This window comes from Mustela erminea, chromosome 9, assembly GCF_009829155.1.
Source record: "Mustela erminea isolate mMusErm1 chromosome 9, mMusErm1.Pri, whole genome shotgun sequence".
Taxonomy (NCBI): Eukaryota; Metazoa; Chordata; class Mammalia; order Carnivora; family Mustelidae; genus Mustela; species Mustela erminea.
Window position 1 is genome coordinate 109,648,633 of NC_045622.1, and position 13,422 is coordinate 109,662,054.

Consider the following 13,422-nt stretch of genomic DNA (forward strand, 5'->3'; position numbering starts at 1 on the left):
CTGTCCCTCATCAGGACTTCTGTTTGATGCTGTCGCCTTGCCCTGTGCTGCTCAGAAGTGGCGTTTGAGCGTGTCTTGTCATGGCAGCTGCAGATGACGTCGTGACTCCTGTGCTTCCTGTTTCTTGTTGTGACCGGTCAGGACCCTCCTAACTCTGTAACTTGAAGAAAGCAAACGTCCTGTTCCCGCCGCTGAGGAAGGGTGGGAGGGAGAGGAGGAAGAGTGTGTCTGCGGCCCCTTCCCGTCCGGTGTACCGTCCCGTGGTCCTCCTGACAACTGAGGGTGCTGGTTTCCCTCAGTCGGCGACAGTGGGGTTTTAGTTTCGTTTCTTTTTTAAGAATGGCACAGATTTTATCATTTTATGGCTTTCAGACTTTCACCTGTGAAAGTGCTCTTAGTGGCTGAAAGTGCTAGTTTGTGGTGGTGATTTATTTAATTCTTAAGTATTGTGATGAATACTAGGTACTTAGGTCACAGTGCTTGTCGTTTGTTGCTTGAAGATATTACTTATGTGTAAGAATGTGTTCTTCAACTGTAGGAAAGGGTTTACTTTCTTGCTTTTCCAGCGTTAAATTTTTTTTTTTTTTTAAGTATGGGGCTCAAACTCATGAAGTCATGAGATCAAGACCTGAGCGGAGATCAAGAGTCAGACACTTCTCCGACTGAGCCACCCAGGCGCCTTTGCCAGTGATAAATTCTCAACAGAGTGTGGATGGGTTACTTTTTTAGGTTAAAATCATCCCAAGTTTAAGCATTTAAGTCAGAATTTTTTTTTAATCAATAAAACTATTTTCTGAGAAAGAAAAATCCTGCTGATTTTACTTATTTAGGAAGTATTTTATAGGTTCAATATGACACTTATTTTACTTATATGACTCAAGTTGGCATTTTAGATTGTAAAACTCAACTGAAATCTGAAAAATCAGTATGTGAAACTTTATTTGAAATGCTCTGCGCTTTGTCCCGAGCAGCATGTTTTGGAAGTTCGACCTTCATTCGTCATCCCACATAGACGCGCTTCTGGAAAGAGAAGACGTGACGCTGAAGGAATTAATGGATGAGGAGGACGTTTTACAGGAATGTAAAGCTCAGAACCGCAAACTTATAGAGTTTCTGTTGAAAGCAGAATGTCTCGAAGATTTAGTCTCATTCATTATAGAAGAACCACCTCAAGACATGGATGAAAAGATCAGATACAAGTAAGAAAATTCAATCTTCTCTTTAGGGTGGGGTGAGTGAAGTGGGGGTAGAATATTACGCTTGTCGTCCGGCAATTCCCCAGGGCTGTTGTAGACCATGTAGAGTGTTAAGATGGTCCCGAGTGACAGACTCAGTGCGGCATTTAATCCCTTCTAGAACCGAGTCCAGTGAAATCACAGGGTTTTTAAAGTGAGCGTTCTAAATTGCAGTTAGAAGGCTTTGTGGAAGGGCAAAGTGCTTTATAAACAATGATGAAGTTTCTGAAAATAGTAAGACGATTCAAGTAAGTATTTTCTCTTCTTTGCAAATAGGAAGATAGAGATGATGTTCCTGCCCCAGATCACCTGGCAAATCTAAGCCAGAGCCAGGGTTATGAAGACCGTCACTGCTACAAGAAATTCGGGCTTTTGTTAAGATAAGGGAGTGGGTCTTGGTGAACGTCAGTGGAGGTAAATTTAAGCGGCTAGCACCTTGGGTCACCATAGAGGGTTTATGTCCTCCTCACTAGTCTCTCCTGCTCACCGCTGAGCAGTAGTGCGGGGGTGGGGGGGGGCAGGTGGTTAGGGGGCTTCATCACCGTCTCTTACGACCCTCGGACCGGCCATGGTTGGAAACCCGTTGTGAGCACTCGACGCGCGTGTCAGGTACTGCGGGTGCAATGGACCGTCTCCCTCTGCGCTGGGCTCTTTCCCTCCTCCCCAGAAAATGGGAGAGACGCAGGAACAGAAAGTCATTAATATCAAGCATTAAATAAACTTAATGGAAGAGGAGGAATTAAAGCTTTTGGTAGATTTTTCTTTGCCCTTTCTCCCCTAGCCTCTTCCTTTTTTCAGATATCTTTTTCTTTATTTATGGGGAGAATTTTGCTGTCAGGGAAATAAAACTTACTAATGCTTTCAGGCTACTGGTAGCTTGGGCTTTCAGATAGGCGAGGTTGTGTTCTCTGCTGGCCATTAAGATGGACAGCGAGCGCTAGCGACAGCCTCCACTCACAAGCGCCCTAAACCAGAGGAGGAAAGGAATGTGGCAGCGGGGAGACCAGCATCCTCCCATGCCCCGGAAGACCGACCCTGGACTGCTCTGGGATTCCCTTCCCAGTGACCCAGGATGTGTGGGTGCGGCTTGTCGCGGGGCTTATCCTGGTGGGAGCCGGGATGCTGTGGGCTCTGTGTCCAGCCCACCTGAAGGGGGGTCACGGTCCCTCTCGAGAATTTGAGCCAAAGGGGTTACCCTTCCAGCAGCTGAGTGAAGCTAATACCTCTTTAAGAAGAATAGGCACACCACGCCTTAGGGATGGTGCTTATTTCACCAAAAAGTGGTCATGTCTTTTGTAGTATTGCCTTGGCCCGCGCTATTTTTGCGCTGCCTTTGAGGCTGTGAGAGCAGGCGGGCCTCCCTGGACACACAGCCTTGTGGGTGTCCCCATTTTGAGGGTCCGTGACTTGCGCTGGGCAGATGAGCTCTGCTGCACTTCTGGCCAGGTTGGAGACCCCCGCTGGGCCTGAGATACGCACTTCACGGCTGGATCCACAGAGGGTGCCAGCAGGTGGGATCTGAAAGCTTTCCAGGGCTGAGATTGATCTGTGATCACCTCAGGAAATGTAGACTAGTGCTTCTAGTCTGGGGATAGAGTGATTGCTGTGTTTTGTGTCTCATAACTTTATATTAGTTACACGTGGGCTGAACTCATCACTGTCCTAAGTGATCCTATACAAGGTATTAAACATTTGTCATTTTGCACCCACCTTTTTAATCTTAATGACAGATATCTCAGTTCTAAATAATTCAGCAGAAATTTGAACTAACGGAACTTTGAGAATAGGTCCTTGTAGTATAATCAGTCCTAAAGCTAAGATGCTGTTGGTTGGGTTGAGGTTCCTATAGAGGGACTGCAGGGGACTGCCGCCCCGAAAGCTGAGGGGAGCCAGGCCTCGGGAAGGAGAGCCGGGACAGGCAGGTCGGGGGCGCTCTTGGCAGAGCATGTGGCCCATCACTGTAGTTCTCTGGAGTGCTGGAGGCAAGAGCCTGGCCAGAATGCCTCTGAGGAAGAACTGGCCACCGAGCAGAGACCGTTCTTTCTAGAGTCTCCCGGGAAAGCAGCAGAGAGAGAAAGTGGGTGCTGCAGGCAGATCGAGTCGGGAGAGGTGCAGTGGCGTTTTTATCCCTGGTGGGGCAACTGGCGGTCCGTTTGTGTGCTGCCGAGAGCCATGCAGTGTGGTGGGAGCTGCCGGCCAGAGGGAGGGCCCTCCGGGGATGTGCTGTGCCAGAGCAGGTGGGAAGCCGGCGATCCAAAGGACGGTGGAGGGCGGCTTTTGGAGCAGTGGGCTCTGTGGGGAGGGAGGAGGGAGGCGCCTAGATGCACGTTGTGGGGGCAGTCTCTTCTGATTGCTTCCAGGTTGTCACCACAAAGGAGGTGAGGTCAGAGCATGCAGCGGGGGAGGCGGAGAGGCAGAGTGAAATGGGGAGGGGGTCTCTGGGTGTGTTAGAAGCTTCTCTAAGTTTAAGGAGAGAGGAATGCCAGCCTGTCCGGAACTGGGACTTTGAGCCCTACGTATAGTACCCAGGCCCCATATCCGTGCTGCATTATCTAGATCATGTGTCTCAGTCACTGGAAAAATACCTGAAAAATCCGTGAAAAAGAGGTTCTAAATGCCCATGTCCTGTTCCGGACCTTGTGTGTCAGGATTTGGAGACGATACCGTACGCAACGTGGTGTACCGGCGCTTTATTTGCCAGCAGTTTCAGATGGGGCAGTTGAGACAGTGCACCCCCCGGCCCCCAAACCAGCATCTTGGAAGTTTTATGAAGTGGAAAATAAAGAGGAATAAAAACAGCGAGCTTTCCTGCTTCTCGGGCCTCCTCCTCAGTATTTCGCATTAGCCTTCCACGAGGTAAAGGCTACTGTGTTAATTTTACAGACTTGGAAACGGAGGCCAGGGAGGTTAAGTAACCTGTTCAAGGTGATGTGGCTTGTAAGTGGAAGAGACAGTCTGGACCTAGGTGGTGACCGCCCAGAAGCCACACCTGCAGCTGCTACGTTAGCCCGCCGCTGGCATCGTGGCGCCTCTGTGTTACAGCCTCCTCGAGCCCACGTGTTCCATAAAGAAAGAAAGACGGACTTTAATTTGAGCCTCAGAAGAAAGCTCTTAGATAATATGTTCTTCATGCACATACACCTGCCACATCGGTTTGTTCTTTTCCGTCCGCTTCCTTCCTACCGGGGTTCACGTGGGGACGTACGTAATGCTCTATCTTCCGACCTCACGGCAGACCCCCTCGGCGGCTGCGGCCTTCTGGTTTGTGGCCGGTGGCCTCTTGAGCCAGGGGCCTGACGGCAGGCCGCCCTTGTTTGTCTTGGATGCCTCGAGGGCTATTGTCTGGGTTCCAGGCAACAGTCCTCGCCTGTCCGATAGCAACTTGTCGCTGTTTTGTCACGTCCTGTCCGGCCAGCCTTGACTTGCCACTGCAGATGACTAGTTGGTCCTGGATCCTGGCTGCTTGACAGGGAGGAATTAAGAGCAGAGACGTGAACTTGGGGGTGGCGGAGAGCATCGTTGGACCGGCCTTGGAGTCTGCACTTGTTGCTGTTGAAAACAGAAGAGAAAATGTGGCAAGAGGAGTGAGCGGAGGAGGCGGATTCGCTGTCTGATGTCAGAGAGAGTGCTCTGGTGGTCAGCGGCAAGCAGGCCTTCAGGGCTGCAGCTGTTCCCAGGGCTGTGCGGTCTGCGGAAGAGCTCCGTGTCCACAGCAGTGAGACCTGACGCCGGGCGGATCCCTGGGAGACCCAGGAAGGCCGGCGTGCCGAGCTGGTGTTTCGCGCGCCGCGCCGCTCTCCTACTTGGTGACTCAGGCTGATGTCTTGTTCTCCACTTCCTACGTCACAGCAGTGATTCTCTTAAGGTGCAGTACAGGCCCTCCAAAACTCGCAGCCTTGTGAAGACAGAGGTGGCGGGTCTTGGAACCAGAATGTGTCTGGAGAACTTACAGGGTGCCGTGCGTAGTGCAGTTTCCTGGAAACCGGCATCCCCCACCGTTGTCCTGTAGGTGCTGGTTGTGTTGCAAGCTCTGCTGCTGACGGCTGTGGCCAGAGGGGTCCTGTGCCCTGCCCGAGGCGTGGCCTCCCCGTGCTCCCGAGCCCTAGGTGTGCTCTAGTTTTGTTAGGGAAAGTGTATCCTGTAGAAGCTTGCTTTAGAAGTAAGTTTTTAGATACAGTAGAAAATTCACTATAATCTAGAGGTTGGACAGAATGGATTGAAATGATTTTCTAATTCCCAGAGGTGATTTTGTTATTTTTCACAAAATTTTAGGAAACATTTCTGATTTGTGTTCTACTTTATGTAATGGAACTGTTAACGTGGATGATGACACGAGTGTCCTGTTCTTTTAGGTACCCAAATATATCTTGTGAGTTGCTCACTTCCGATGTCTCCCAGATGAACGATAGGCTGGGGGAAGACGAGTCCCTGCTCGTGAGGTTATATAGCTTCCTCCTAAACGACTCCCCCTTGAACCCGCTACTTGCCAGCTTCTTCAGCAAGGTGCTCAGTATTCTTATCAGCAGAAAACCAGAACAGGTAAATACCATTTTCCAGAAGGTAAGTATTAGGGCTGATTGTCCTCCTGAGACGATCCCCTGTAATTGTGTTCTGAGTGTCCTTCAGTCCAGGTTCTGCAGCGGAGTGTACTTAAATACGCGGACTTCACACTGCCCTCCACATCCACGACCATGTTCTAGCTTGATGTGTTCTCTTTGGATCGCCTCACGGCCCAGCACAGCAGTGTACTTTGGTCTCCTCTCTTGACCAGTAGCTGCAAGCACGAGCGCGTGGGCTGTCTGCTGGCGAAGGCAGCGCCTGCCTCATACTGAGTGGCCGAAGATGCGAGTGGCGTTGTAGTGACTGGGGAAGCGACAGTTGTTTTTGTGTTTTTTTTTTTTCTTTCCAGTAATGATGAGCACAACACAAATGAGGCTGTAAATCAAAAAGCTTTTCCGTAAATGTAATTGATTAGTTATACAAATGATGACAATTTTGTTTTGATTCCACTCAAAATCTTAAGTGTTGCTTGAGATGTCTCTGTTTATTTTATTATTATTATTATTTTAAGGTTTTATTTATTTATTTTAGGGAGCGAGGGAGAGAGAGAGCAGGCGAGCACATGAGCCGGGGGAGGGGCAGAGGGAGGGGCAGAGGGAGAGGCAGACACCCTGCTGAGCACAGAGCCCAAGTAGGGCTCGATCCCAACGACCCTGAGATCATGACCAGAGCCAGAGTCAGACGCTCAACCGGCTGAGCCACCCCGGCGCCTCAAGATGTCTCTGTTTAGACTGCCTTTCCCATCCAGTAGTGCTGGGCAGAAAACCCTACTTCACTGTAGAGGGAACTGTCCCTCTCTCTCCTCCCCGTCTCCCCCTCGACCCCCGACATGTGTTTTGTTCCTGAACAGCTCAGACACACTTGGGAAATTGATTTTCCAAGGATCTGCCGTATGTGTAGTGGTTCTCAGAGCACGGTTTCGTGACCAGCAGCGTGAGAACCACCTGAGAATCTGACAGAAATGCAAGCCTCACCTCACACCTCATGAGTCAGACTGTCTGAGGGGGGCGCCCAGGCCATCTGGGAGTTCCAGTACGTCTTCTAGATGACTCTGATGCACACTGAGACTTGAGAGTCACGGCTCTAGTGCACACTGGTGTGAAGAAGGGTGTGCTTACGGGGAGATTCTGCTCCACTCCTGGAAACAGGCACCCGAGGAACAGCAAGAGCCTCCGACGCTCAGGCGCGCATAGACGCGCCAGGGCGCGATGCCAGGGCTGCGGTTGGTTGAACCGGCCGGGCCTGGCTCCTCCCCGATGGGAAACAGGCTCCGTGACCCGTCCTTTGCTGTCAGCCGACATGGAGGGATGGAACTATTTTAGGCCCAGCATGTCCATCCTTTGCCAAGGCAGAGTGGATGCGTGTTTTATTTTAGGCAAGATTGGACTTTCATGTTCTTAATTAGGCGGGATTATGCCCCGAGATGTATTGGAATCGAGGTTCGTTTTTCTTAGAGGGTAACCCCCGAATCCCGATTCCTGTCGTACAGGCTGTCTTTCCCTCTTCTGCCTTCTGGCGAGAACGGACGGGGCTGCTGAGCGATCTGGCGGATTTTGCACACCGTCCCCAGCCCGAGTCCTGGTCCTTTCAGGTGGCTGCAGCTGTGCCGGACACAGGCCTTCCGCCGGCATCGTGGTTTTTCTCTCTGCTCCGTGCGAGGGGAGCCCAAATTCAGGGGCTCTGCTTCTCACTGTACCTTTGATACAAGCGAGAACACTCGAAGCCTCCTGGGACTCTGAGGGTTGGCGCTGCCCTTGTGGGTCCCATGTGTCGCGCCCGGGCGTTGGCGTCTGCCGATGCAGGGCTCAGAGGGGGGCCTGTCACTCGACGGCTCCGCGTGCTTCTTGGCTTAGGGCTCTCGGAAGGAGAATGAGAGGATTCGGTCACCGCCACTCTTCTAGCGCCTTTCTCGGTTGGAGGACTGAGGGCGGAAATGGTTTCTGTCCCGTGAGATGTGAGCGAGGCCGTGTGCGGCTGCGGGGACCGAGGACACCGGGGGCCCGGCCTGGCTCCCCTGATGCAGTCGTTCAGCTCACAGGCCAGGACGGCCGGCCGCGGGGTTCCTTCGGTGTCAGAAGCGGTAGCATCTCTGCGGCGTCATCTTCCCTCGGGGACCCCTCGCTGTCCTTGTGGTGCTGTCCGCAGCCCTGGCCGCAGTTCGTGCCTTTGGCCTCCTGAGCTGGTGCTTTCGCCACAGAACCACTCTGTATCTCTGGCTTTTTCTCTTTTCTCCTCCGCTGTGCTTGTAACAACTACTGTGTGACTCAGTTGTGATGGATTAATTGTGTCTCACTTCTCGAAGGCTTATGTTGCCACATTTTACCTCCCTGTTCAAAGGAGTGGCAGGTCACAGGTGCTGCTCTGTTTGCGTGGCGGGCGTGAAGCGATTTTTGTCATCTCTGGCTCAGAGACTTCATCCCTGGGATGACGGCAGGGTTTGTGGCTTTTGTGGCACGCCGATCTAAGTTGAAACTTCAGCCCAGCCACCGTGGGGCTCTGGCAAGACACTTCACTGGCCTGTGCCTTGGTTTCCCTATCTGGCACTCCGAGTGGGGCAGCCCCTCCTCGAGGGCATCGAGAGGGTTCTCTGAGACTTAGCTGCTGCCACACTGGCCACATTGCTTCCATGACATTTGAAGAGATACAGGGTGCAGATGGGCAGAAGGCCCACAGGGGTGTGCAGGACAGAACTCTCTGCCTCTTCTTGCAGAGAAGAGAGACCCAGGTGGCAGTGGTAACATCTCGGGTCCCTGTGTAGCTGCCCGTCTCCTCCACGCTCACCCTCCTGGTGTCCATCTCGTCAGCGAGCAGCTGACGTCGGGCCACACGTGATGTTGTGTAGCAGCTGAGCTTGCTGCCAGGACGGACTTAAAAACACTTGTTTTTGAATTGTTTTTTCCTACTTGCTAGGGGCTGATTAGGATTTTGAGTATTTACTCTGCATTTTAGTGTAGTCTGAGGGACTTGCTTTATGTCCATAAGCTGCTGAATGGTATGTTCTTGGGCTCTCTCTAGGGCATTAAATTATTTATCCTTACTCTCTGACAGTTAATAATGAAAGTGAACAGAAATAAAAGACTTTGTTATGGTGTATTTATGTGAGGAAACGTGTGATAATGTGAGGTTTTTTCCCAAGGGGTTTTGCGTACGCTCACAGTTAGATGGCTCCCCGGTCTCCCGTCTGGTTCCAGCTCAGCATCTGCCAGTCCTCCACGCAGGGCGGCGGTGGGTTTCGCGAGGGGCAGTTCGAGGGGTCAGGATGGACTACGCCGGAAAGGTGGTGGTTCCCCGGTTATGTGTCTTTCAGTTTTGGTTTGTTCTCCTCTAGATTGTGGATTTCTTGAAGAAGAAACGTGATTTCGTAGACCTTATCATAAAGCACATAGGAACTTCGGCCATCATGGACTTGTTGCTCAGGCTCCTGACGTGCATTGAGCCTCCGCAGCCCAGGCAAGATGTGCTGAACGTGAGTAGAATCAGGACCCCTGCACTGGCGTGGGGTGCGGCCCCGGAGCCCGCAGGGCTGCTGGGTGCTGGGAGGGATTCCAGGGGCTTGGAGAGGAAGGTTGTCTGGGAAACGGGGCGGGGTGGGACTTTCAGTGGGGAGGGCAGGGTGGGGAAGGCAGGAGGTTCCAAGGTAGGAAGAGATTACGATTTTGCAGGGTTTTGCAGGGTTCATGTCCCAGATGTGTGCATCTGGAGGGGCCTGCGGTGTTTCTTTGTGAGCGGTCCTTTACTCCCTGCTCGTTTGGTTTTCAGTGGGAGTGGGGCAGTGGAATGGGTTGAAAATGCATTTAAAGCTTGTCTCGTGGAAAGAGCAGGAGATGCGGAGCTGCAAATCTGGTCTGGGGATTCCATGAGGCACCGCTCTTGAGATGGAGACCACACCGCAGGGTCAGGGCTGCAAGGACGCGTGTTCCAGGAAGGGAGCCGTCGGGGTAGGGTTCCTCTTGTGGTCGTTAGGATCATAGGAGAAGAGCAGAATGGGGCTTACTTCCAAAAGCACACGTATTTTAAAATTTTGGTGGATGGTTATTTTAGGATACGTGTGCCTCTTGAAGAGCTGTCTTAAGTGGAATTTGGGTGGGAAGAGGGAGAGTGTGAGTGACTGAGCATGAGATTCCTCACAGGCTCTTATCTTCGCCTCTTCTTCTTGTCTTCTGTCTTCTCCTCTCTGATTCTCTTCACTCCCTTTTTCCAGAACCTTCCCCAACCCGTTCCATCCCAAACCCTAGCACCTACTCATTTCTTTGAAATTAGTTTTATTGGAAATGCTGATTTTAATTAAAGACTGGAAGAACCAGAGGAGAGGCAGGAGGGCCTATCAGGTGGTATTCCAGGAAAGGCATGTTCTGCTGAGGTGAGCAGGCATGCTTGGGCACGTGTTTGTGTGAGGGGGATGCGGTCAGGGCTGGCTCTGTAGAACCAGGCAGAGATGTCCTGAGAACCGTGGTCATCATGAAGACAGCAGCTGAGGGTATCTAGTGAATGTCCTGGAGTTGCCTGTAGGAGGGTTGTTGGTTCTTTTGAGGTGTGTTTTGTGGCTATCTTTTCTCAGAAGATGTTGAAGATTCCAGGAAAGATTGTTGAGGGCAAGGGGAGGGGTCACCTTTGGATTGCTCTAGGGAGTAGTGATTAAGTATAGTTTTTTAGAATTCTTTTGTCACTTCTGAGTTGAATTTTAGGGCCATTTCTTCTGGAGCGATATGGTGATAGGCAATTAATAAAGACTTAGGTTAGGGGAAGGGTGGTTAGAAACTTAGATTTGGGTGCCCGCCATGGCGACGTAGGTTCTTACCAATGGCTGTGGAGGCAGTAGGAGTGTGGGGCTGATCCTTTCATAGTGCACAAAGTTTCCTGCCTGCTCCCCTGGTGGTCAGGCCCCTCTCCACCCTCCGCCCCACTGCGGCTAAAGTGTGGCCCCAGGTGTCACGTGGGGACTCAGGTCTCACCTCTGCCCTACTGAATCAGAGTGTGCGTTTTGGCAAGATCCCCAGGAGGGTGACTGGTATGCCCATTTTGATACCGATCTTAAAATACAAAGTTGGACCTCTAGCTTTGTACCCTCTCGTAGCTTTGTTTTCATCTTCCTTGGGCACCCTTCTCTTTAAGGAGCAGGCAGCTGTGCCCTTAGCAAATTGTGTTTGATTTCTTGCCACCCAGCCCCGTGCCTCCCTGTTTCCCCCAGTTTCCCTTTAACCTTTGGGTTTTGTTTTGAGGTGGTTTCTGGGTTTTTTTTTTTTGGTCCTTTCTTGACTGTAAGTGCCTTGTTACGTTGCTTCTCTTCCTGCCTAACATTCTGCTAGCTGATACTTAATTTATTCTCCCTGTTCTTCTTCTCTTCTTATTTTCATTCACGGCGGAACTTCACATGTAGATGAGAAAGAGATTGTCCTGAGCAGGAAACTGGCTCTTTACTAACTCCTGATGGGGCACATGAACTCGACTGCTGTGGTGCCCTGCCCCCATGCTTCCTGTGGCTGTTTTGGTTTTGGAGTCTGAAAGTTCATCATATGTTTTAACCCAGAGGCTTGATACTAAATACTGCTTTTCTTAGTCTTTCTGAAGCTGCCCCCCTCCTTTTTTTAGATTGTTTACTTGAGAGCGTGCACAGGCATGGGAGTGGGGAGGGGCAGAGGGGGAGAGAGGATCTCAGGCAGACTCTTCTGAGGACAGAGACTGACCCTGAGATCCCAACCAGCGCTCTGATCTAGGCTCCTAACTGACTGAGCCACCCAGGTGCCCCTCTGACGCTGAGGGTGAATACTGTCTTACAGAAAATGTGTGAATGACACACACACACAAACACACACACCCCAAACAAAATACAGACCTTTTTAGTGCTTAGTATTTGAGAACTACTCTGTGTCTAAGAAGTTGTTGTTAGAATTTTTTATGTGGGAATTGTAATTTGGGGCATAGTTGGTAGTGTTGGCTGTAGTTTAAATAATATATTCACTGGCATTTTCCTTGGGGGACTTTTAATTTCCTGTAGTGTTCAAAGTCCAGAGAAACCTGTAACATTCTACTTAAAATGTGATGGATATTTCCAAGTATGTTAATCTTCATTGGGGTTTGAACAAGAGCCACGCATTGCTATGATTACCTCTACAATGTGTTTTACAGTGGTTAAATGAGGAGCAAATTATCCAGAGACTTGTGGAAATAGTTCATCCATCGCAAGAAGAAGATGTAAGTTCTCTTGTGTGACTATAAACTTGATTTTTTTGAAGAAGTGGAACTGTGTTTATTTGGGCATAGAGCATAATTGTAGGAGGCATGAAGGCAGAGGACAGGTAAAATCTGGCATTCTTTAAGTTGACAATTTTCTCATCACTAAAGGCTTTAAAAAATACTACATTTTGCTGATGCCAGAACATTTTTCAGAAACATGGACAGCAGCAGGCCCTGGTTCTAGCACCATGTTCTGGAACTTGGAGCTGAATCTGCTTGCTTTTGTTACAGACCTCCTCTGTCCTACTTCCTTTTCCTTCTGTACACATCATTAGCCCAAATGGTGTGGCCGCATCTGCACTTTGTATTCTGTTCTAGCTGCGCCGTGCAGCAGCACATCAGAATCTTTGCCACCGTTGTAGCTGTGGAGTGTTGAGCCCCTGGCACTCGTACTTCTTGGCCATTCTTGGCCATAGGCACTGACAGGTTTGTCTTTGTCCCAGGAGCTGAGGGTTGACTTGGCAATAGGATTGAGGCTGCTCTGCAGTTTGCAGACTGATCTCTGTGCTGAGGGGATGCCCGAGGTCTCCCGGACTAGCCATTGGCCCCAGTGGAGGAGGCCCCCAGCTCTGCTGCTCCTTTTAAAAAAAAAAAAAAAAAAAAAAAAAAAATTTATTTATTTGAGGAAGAGAGAGAGAGAGAGCATGAGAGAGAAGGTCAGAGGGAGAAGCACACTCCCCATGGAGCTGGGACTCCTGGGATCATGACCTGAGCCAAAGGCAGTCGCTTAACCCACTGAGCCACTCAGGTGCCCCCTGCCACTGCTCCTGCTGCAGCCTTCTGTCGCAGCCCGAGCCCCGTGCGATTGCCCGTGTTTAGCCCTTTCTGCCTGCAGACATGACAGCTCTGTGGCTCAGCCTCCTCTCTGGGAAGGAAGTGATTGTAGTAGATGTGCGGGCTGTGTTGTGGGGAGGTCAGGGGACCTTCCCGTGTGCCTTAAGTTGCCAGTTAGATTGAAGAGTAAGACAGTGGAGGAGGAGGACGAAGGGGCAAAGGTACCCAGAGGATATTCCTGCTTATAAAGCTTGATTTAGCCCCTTCTCCTTGGGTGTGTTCAGATACTTTGATACCTGGAATTTATATTTAAAATTCATAAAAAGTTAACCACTAAAGGTGCTGTTGGTTCCCTTTGGGACAGTGCATCTGTGGTTTGTTCTGTTAACATTCAGAACACAGCCCGGTGTGCGCCTGCGTCGGCTGCTGCGGTGGGAGCAGCCCTGCACAGCAGGGGCCTGCAAGCTGGTGGGGCTGGTAGCGCCTCCTGTGCCCAGGGCGGGGGTTGGATGCTTCCAGCGTGCTGCTCCCGTGTGATTCAGGTGTGGCCGGTGCAGGCCGTGGAGAGTGATGATGGGAGCGTGGCCTGTCCCCTTCACAGGGCATACACGTCCATGGG

The 13,422-nt window shown here is 50.8% G+C and overlaps 1 protein-coding gene across 14 annotated transcripts in view; it reads left to right on the forward strand.

The window, feature by feature from the left end:
• PPP6R3 (protein phosphatase 6 regulatory subunit 3) overlaps positions 1 to 13,422 on the forward strand; it is a 139,540-nt gene that overhangs the window by 64,500 nt on the left and 61,618 nt on the right. For 9 of the 14 annotated variants that reach the window (XM_032357780.1, XM_032357783.1, XM_032357784.1 and 6 more), the window contains exons 4-7: positions 972 to 1,199; positions 5,588 to 5,774; positions 9,124 to 9,261; positions 11,922 to 11,987. In XM_032357780.1, the coding sequence (XP_032213671.1) occupies positions 973 to 1,199; positions 5,588 to 5,774; positions 9,124 to 9,261; positions 11,922 to 11,987 (618 nt within the window). In that variant the 5' untranslated portion in view covers position 972. Of the gene's footprint in view, positions 1 to 971; positions 1,200 to 5,587; positions 5,775 to 9,123; positions 9,262 to 11,921; positions 11,988 to 13,422 lie in introns of those variants that run through there. The other 5 variants (XM_032357785.1, XM_032357787.1, XM_032357790.1 and 2 more) reach the window with 1 other exon arrangement.